The sequence below is a fragment of the Crocuta crocuta genome, unplaced genomic scaffold (genome assembly GCF_008692635.1).
Source record: "Crocuta crocuta isolate KB4526 unplaced genomic scaffold, BGI_CrCroc_1.0 scaffold234, whole genome shotgun sequence".
In the NCBI taxonomy this organism is placed as follows: Eukaryota; Metazoa; Chordata; class Mammalia; order Carnivora; family Hyaenidae; genus Crocuta; species Crocuta crocuta.
The window spans coordinates 2,936,746-2,942,975 of NW_027529647.1; the positions used below are offsets into that span (position 1 = coordinate 2,936,746).

Below are 6,230 nucleotides of genomic sequence, written 5' to 3' on the forward strand. Positions count from 1 at the left end.
GTGCTGGGGGAGGGCCCGGAGGCCCCGGGGGCCCTGGAATGGGAGGCCGCGGCGGCTTCCGCGGAGGCTTCGGCAGCGGCATCCGGGGTCGGGGCCGCGGCCGGGGTCGGGGCCGGGGCCGAGGCCGCGGAGCTCGCGGAGGCAAGGCCGAGGACAAGGAGGTAGGTTGGGGCCCCGCGCGTGAGAGGGGCCTGTGGGCGGCGGCGCCGGACGGGCGGGCCTAGTCACCGGCGCCTTTCCTTTCCAGTGGATGCCTGTCACCAAGTTGGGCCGCCTGGTCAAGGACATGAAGATCAAGTCCCTGGAGGAAATTTATCTCTTCTCCCTGCCCATCAAGGTAGCGTGTGCGTTCTCCCGCGGACGGGGCGGTGGGTGGGTGCGGTCCCTGTGCGTCTCCTTCGAGCTAAGTTTCAGGGATGACATTTATCCCAGGCTAGTTCCAGGAGTCCAGGCAAAAGTTCTCCAAGGTGGTTTTTCGGCTGTGACAAACGTATCTGTCCCGATGTCCTACCCCGTAGGAATCCGAGATCATTGACTTTTTCTTGGGGGCGTCCCTCAAGGACGAGGTCTTGAAGATTATGCCTGTGCAAAAGCAGACCCGCGCTGGCCAGCGGACCAGGTTCAAGGTATCGCACCCGTTTCTGCCCAGGGGCTTTGCGAGGCTCTCTCAGCTCTGCACAGTCACATTTGTTGTTCCACGTGTGGCTTTCGTAACGGAGAGAGAGAGGAAAGATCTCCTCAGGACCTCAGAGCGGCCTGGTGGTGGCCACTCTTTCCTTGAGGGGTGCGACAGATCCTGGTGTGTGTCCTGCTGCTGTGCAGGGCAGGGGACCGACGGTCACATCAGGCTTTTTACAGGCATTTGTTGCCATCGGAGATTACAACGGACACGTCGGTCTGGGTGTTAAGTGTTCCAAGGAGGTAGCCACTGCCATCCGCGGGGCCATCATCCTGGCCAAGCTTTCCATCGTCCCGGTGCGGCGAGGCTACTGGGGGAACAAGATCGGCAAACCCCACACTGTACCGTGCAAGGTAGGCTGGGAGGTAGTGACAGGGTCCTGCAGGGGCGCAGGCTCCCGTCTGCCTGTCTCCTGACTGTCCCCCCCCCCCCCCCCCCGGGGNTGCTGATGATGGCTGGTATTGACGACTGCTACACCTCGGCCAGGGGCTGCACTGCCACCCTGGGCAACTTTGGTAGGTGGTCCCCACGGTGGGCGGTGGCCTCTCAGCTCCACTTAATCATACTCTGTGTGTGCTTGGCGTATTTTTAGAGAGGCAGAGGAAGGCTTTCCTAATACACGACAGACTGGTCCAAAGTGGGTTCTCTGTTCCTGGGAGTGCGACAGTTTTCATCTGCACCTGGGGGGTTGTGTCAGAACCCACCAACCCACCGCTGCGGTTTTCCCCCTTTCCAGCCAAGGCTACTTTTGATGCCATTTCTAAGACCTACAGCTATCTCACTCCTGATCTTTGGAAAGAGACTGTGTTCACCAAGTCTCCGTATCAGGTACTGGCTGCCTACCCGTCTTGCAAGCCTGGGTGGGGCGGGGGGATGGCATCTGGCTACAACTAAAGTCTCCTGTTTTCCCAGGAATTCACTGACCATCTTGTGAAGACCCACACCAGAGTCTCTGTGCAGAGGACCCAGGCTCCAGCTGTGGCCACCACATAGTTTTGTACAAGAAAAATAAAGTGAATTAAAAGCTTGTTAATAGTGTGTTTTATTTCTCTTATAAGTTTAATAGCAGGTGGGTTTGAAGGCAGATGGACCCAACGAATTAAAACTCAGTAGGTCAGGGGCGCCTGGGTGGCTTAGTCGATTAAGCGTCTGACTTTCGCTTAGGTCATGATCTCGCAGTTCGTGGGTTCGAGCCCCGCATCGGGCTCCGTGCTGACTGCCGGCTCAGAGCCTGGAGCCTGTTTCAGTCTGTGTCTCCCTCTCTCTCTGGCCCTCCCCTGCTCATGCTGTGTCTGTCTCTCTCTCTCTTAGAAATAAACAAACGTTAAAAAAAAAACAAAAAGCTTAGAACTCAGTAGGTCAATATTGGGGGCCGAAAAAGACCAGAAACCCGATTTCACTTTAACTCTTTTATTTTAGTAGTCACTTCTGTGACAGGGCTGCAAGAGCTGCCTTACGCAGCGGCGGCCTCCTTAGCGGCTTTCCTTTCTGCCAGCATCCGCTGCTTCTGTTTCGCCAGGCACTTCCTGGCAGAATAATGGGCGCCCAGGTCGTGATCTGAGGAAGAGATGGGGGGAGGGAAGTCAGGGCCCGTTCTGTTCTTCCACAGACGTACGCCAGCGTCTGCTCTACAAGCAGAGGGCAGGAAGGCAGCTAAGAAACGTTCTCCCAACCAGTGGGCACGCTTGGGTCGGGCTGTTGGTAGAAAACCCTGATGAAGGATTGGAGGGGCGAAGGCTGAGGCCGGGCGGGGTCACTCACAGCGGTCCTGGTAGGCCTTGGCCACCTGGGTGAACTGTGCCAGCTCCTTGGCACAGTTTTCCCTGTAGCTCTCGCCCTCCCTCTGCTGGCACGCCTTCAGCCTTTCCTGGATGATGTTGACGATTTCTTGATCAACTTTGCTGAAAGAAAAGCCAGGAATGCTCTACAAGGAATCCTTTACCCGTATCCAGGGCTAGTAGGTCTGGGTGCTCTGCCCGCGAGATCTGGGCCACCTCCCTGGGGGCACTGTGCCACCCGCCCCCGTACCAGGGTCTCCCCAGGGAAAGCCCGGCAGGAGATGCTCACTGTGCAAGGCTCAGTACTCCCTGACTTAAAATCGGACATACTAGTCTCTCCTCCATTGCATTTCTGCTTCGAACATGCACAAGATATCCTTCTCCTGGCACTCCGTGATGTCCGGCACGCGGCGGAACTCCCGGTGGTAGTAGTAATACTTGTTCTTCGCGTGCTGCCGCTCTATAAACTCTGTAAAGAGAAAAACCCCAGACTCAAGCCCCGCCTGGCTGCGTGGGCCACGGTCTGGGCTCTTGGCTTTGTTCTGTCCCACAAACCAAGGAAGCTGCAGATTTCCCAAATGTCTCCGGCTTTTACAAAGACTGCCATTTGGACTCTGACAAGTGTGGCTGGCGGCCCTGGGCTACGAATGGGGACATCTACCAGATTTGGAGGGCTTCCTGGGAGCCATGTCTATTATCTCACTCGGTCCCCGCGACGGGTGGGTCCTTCCCGGTACAGACAGTACTGAGGCCCAGAGAGACAGGACTCCCGATTCGGAACCCGTGCTCTGCAGGCCCACCCTTCTACAGGCCAACCTCCCCCCCAGCGCAGGGTCTCCAACCTACAGGCAGATGGCGCGCCCCAGTTTTGCCACCACTGACCTTCTGGCCTCAACTTCCCCACTGGCAAACTAGCAAGCTGGAACCAGTGCAGGCTCATCCCTCCAGACAGAAAACTCTTCCCAAAACACTGCTACAAAGAACAGTGTATTCATTGGGTCCATTGCTGTGCCTTTTCCAGATCTGGGGGGTCTGATTTGCTGACTTTATCCTAACAAAAAATCCACCAAGGCATGTTACTCCAAACGTTTTATTGTTGTTGAACGAATGAATTGGTGATTTCTTCTTTTTTAAAGTAGGCTCCATGCCTAGCGTGGAGTCCAACGCATAGCTTGAACTCACAACCCTGACATCAAGACCTGAACTGAGATCAAGAGTGGGATGCTTGACCCACTGAGCCCCCCTGGCGCCCCTGAACTGGTTAATGGATGAATTGCCTGGTATTAGTGACTGAGAGCACTGTGCACTGAGCGAGCCGAGAACTGAACAAACCGGGCAACAAAGAGCTGTTTTAAACAGCTGCCTGGTTTGGACCACAGCTGGAGTATCTGGAAAGCTCTTAGGCGTGGACACACATGGAGTACAAGTCACAGCATATCGAGGTCGAGGGGACCTCGGTCATCACCTGCCTACCTGGGTCATATTGCAGGCCCCTGGAGGTTAGCAGAGAACCCCTCAACACCGTTTGCTGACTGCCTACTGTGCACAACGCAGGATGCAACGCGTGCAAGGAGACTGAGATTTAACAAGCCTCAGGCCAGGGTACGATCCGCACACAACCCCTAATATTTGGGCGAGCTTGGAGACCTGAGTGGAGGGTTCCCAGGCGGCGGGGGGCCGGAAAGCAGTGAGGGGTCTTGGTGGAGAAGCGAGGTGTGTTCCTAGGGTGCAGTGGAAGAAGAGGGGTGTCCAAAGAGGCGACGGGGCCCGGTCACGGGGGGCGAAGCCCTGCGTGCGGCGGAGTATTCCAGGTTGGGCGTCAGGGTGCGGGAAACGCCGAAGGGTGGAAAGGGGACCCTGGGGAGCGGTGAGGCCCGGATGGGGTCCGTACCTCTCATTAGGGTCACAGGCCGGTCCACGAGGACGTCGAAAGCCTTCGTCAAATAGGTTATGGGGTTGGGCAGCGAGGTCTGCGGCGAGGGCGCCGGCGTGCGGCGCGGGGGCTCGGGGTACACGTCCTTGTCCCAGCTATCCGGCATGGCGGCGACACGGAGGGCGCTCTGCTCTGGGACGAGCGAACCTGGCCTCTGCCGGAGTCCCGCGGCCTAGTTCGCCGGCAGCAGAGGACGCCCTAGGGAGGCTGCAGCGGCGCACGGCGGACGGCGCTCGCGAGGCCCTATGGGACTTGTAGTTCGCCCGCTGCAGAGGTCGCCATAGGACGGCTGCGCCTGCGCAGGACTACTTGCGCTCGCGAGGCACCATGGGACTCGTAGTTCTACAGGCCCGCCCAATGATGGGCTCGGAAAACCCCTCCCTGCGCTGGTGGTGTGGCATTGGAGCCCGGGCAGCACGGTCTACAGAGCGCGTACTGTGTGCTGGGCGCCGGTCTCGGGGCGTGGAATACACTGGTAGAGGAAACAGAGACCCCTGCTTACATTTTTTTTTACCCCTGCTTACGTTCTAAGACAAGACAGACGCAGGAATAAGCAGACTATTCATTGAGTTTTTTGGTGTGCAGGCACGTGGCACGTGCGGCGGGGAGGAAGGTGAACACAGCTGGGCCCTTCTGGAGAGCTCAGGCTGGTAGAACGAACAAAAAATACAACAGAGTCAACAAGTAACATAAACTACCAAACGTCCGACTCTTTCAGGAAGCCTTCCTGAACCGTCCCTTCCCTGCAGCCCTCTCTGGGCTCCACTGTGTCTTCCAGAGCCCTTCATGGACTGGCTGATGCCAGTAAGCTTAGGGGGCCTTTCTGGGGCTTGCCCCGGGGGCCCACCCCCGCAGGGAGAGGTGGCTCCTACGCTGGGTGTGGAGTGCTCTGGTCTGGGACTGAAGTTTCTACCCTGGCCCCAAGCACTGTTGTGCCCCCTGGGGTCGCTCCACCAACCAGGGCCCTGCTGATCACCCTCCGTGATCAGCACATCTGGCACGGCCCCTGACCAGCACCACGGAGGGTGCCAGTCACTTCATGCCTGGAGGCTGGGGTTAGGGACATGGAGACTTCAACTCTACAGACGCACGGAATCTGGGATCATAGACATGTCAAATCGTGAAATCGTGAACTCTCAGAAACACACACTGTCAGACCAAAAGAATCTTAACAGTGGCCTATACCGTTACCGACAGAGCCAGCCCCGAGCTGCTGCCGCCACCGCCACGGCTCCCCAGGAGCGTATGAGAAAGCAGAAAACTCGGTTAAAGCCGAGCACGGGGGTGGCAGCTTTCGGCTGCTGCCTGGTAGCAGAGGGGCTTGGGGGATCACGTAGCAGAAGCAGGAAAAAGCATACGAGAGGGAGGAACCCAAGTAGCTTGTGGCTCTGTGCCTCACCCTCTGGTCCTTGGCCCGTGTGCCAGGAGGCGGTGCTACCACGGCCACGTGTCTTGCCGGGCTCAAGGGCCTCGGCGCGGTGGCCTTCCCTTTCCCTGAGTGTGGGGGCGTCCCTCTGTGCTTCCTCCGCCCTCAGGTAGTCTCTCTCCCCCTGGGCCCCTCCCGGGGCCAAGGGCTGCCCCTTCCCAGTGACTTAATTCCCTTGGGGCTCAGCCCAAAGTGTTACAAGTACTTTTGTCATTAACGGCAGCAACAACAGAGAATTGTGACATTATATCAGCACAGAATCTTAGCACCAGCAAGGCCAGATCCCCAGGCCCCTCAGAGACATTTTAGGCTGTAAAACTGACTCTATGTGTAGGTTCAGAACTTTATAACCAAAGAACCTTTGCTCTTGGATCGCAGCTATTCCCATCTCCCCCCGCTCCCCGCACCCCAGGC

The 6,230-nt window shown here is 57.7% G+C and overlaps 3 protein-coding genes and 2 non-coding genes across 5 annotated transcripts in view; 4 read left to right on the forward strand and 1 right to left on the reverse strand.

The window, feature by feature from the left end:
- Positions 1-5: 5 nt before the first annotated feature.
- Positions 6-1,712, forward strand: RPS2 (ribosomal protein S2; the record flags this gene model as incomplete). Its single annotated transcript, XM_077762785.1, is given in 7 exon segments — positions 6-161; positions 248-337; positions 519-626; positions 859-1,090; positions 1,093-1,194; positions 1,416-1,507; positions 1,592-1,712. Coding segments are annotated over 7 exon segments (861 nt in total), but the record flags the coding sequence as incomplete, so codon positions are not given.
- Positions 662-795, forward strand: LOC144230485 (small nucleolar RNA SNORA64/SNORA10 family). Its single transcript, XR_013334771.1, has one exon. It is a non-coding gene; the product is annotated as a small nucleolar RNA SNORA64/SNORA10 family (small nucleolar RNA).
- On the forward strand, positions 1,220-1,348 carry LOC144230486 (small nucleolar RNA SNORA64/SNORA10 family). Its single transcript, XR_013334773.1, has one exon. It is a non-coding gene; the product is annotated as a small nucleolar RNA SNORA64/SNORA10 family (small nucleolar RNA).
- Positions 1,713-2,073: 361 nt separating the features above from the next.
- Positions 2,074-4,615, reverse strand: NDUFB10 (NADH:ubiquinone oxidoreductase subunit B10). The gene is made up of 4 exons (XM_077762648.1): positions 4,349-4,615; positions 2,788-2,926; positions 2,441-2,580; positions 2,074-2,236 (listed from the first exon to the last, which is right to left on the reverse strand). Exons 1-4 carry the CDS (start codon positions 4,494-4,496, stop codon positions 2,133-2,135), a joined length of 531 nt encoding a protein of 176 aa, XP_077618774.1. The 5' UTR covers positions 4,497-4,615; the 3' UTR covers positions 2,074-2,132.
- A 102-nt stretch (positions 4,616-4,717) lies between these two features.
- The window catches only part of RPL3L (ribosomal protein L3 like), an 8,810-nt gene continuing 7,297 nt past the window's right edge, over positions 4,718-6,230 (forward strand). The window contains exons 1-3 of the mRNA XM_077762786.1: positions 4,718-4,865; positions 5,588-5,698; positions 5,816-5,888. Coding sequence (XP_077618912.1) covers positions 4,718-4,865; positions 5,588-5,698; positions 5,816-5,888 — 332 coding nt within the window. The remainder of the gene's footprint in view (positions 4,866-5,587; positions 5,699-5,815; positions 5,889-6,230) is intronic.

Bases quoted from the DNA above. Each gene is read 5' to 3' on its own strand.
- NDUFB10 (XM_077762648.1), bottom strand. From the start codon at position 4,496: ATGCCGGATAGCTGGGACAAGGACGTGTACCCCGAGCCCCCGCGCCGC. The intron at 2,927-4,348 runs GTACGGACCCCA...TTCTCTTTACAG, and splicing joins GCCTGTGACCCTAATGAGAG to AGTTTATAGAGCGGCAGCAC. The intron at 2,581-2,787 runs GTATGTCCGATT...CTTTTCTTTCAG, and splicing joins ATGCAATGGAGGAGAGACTA to CAAAGTTGATCAAGAAATCG.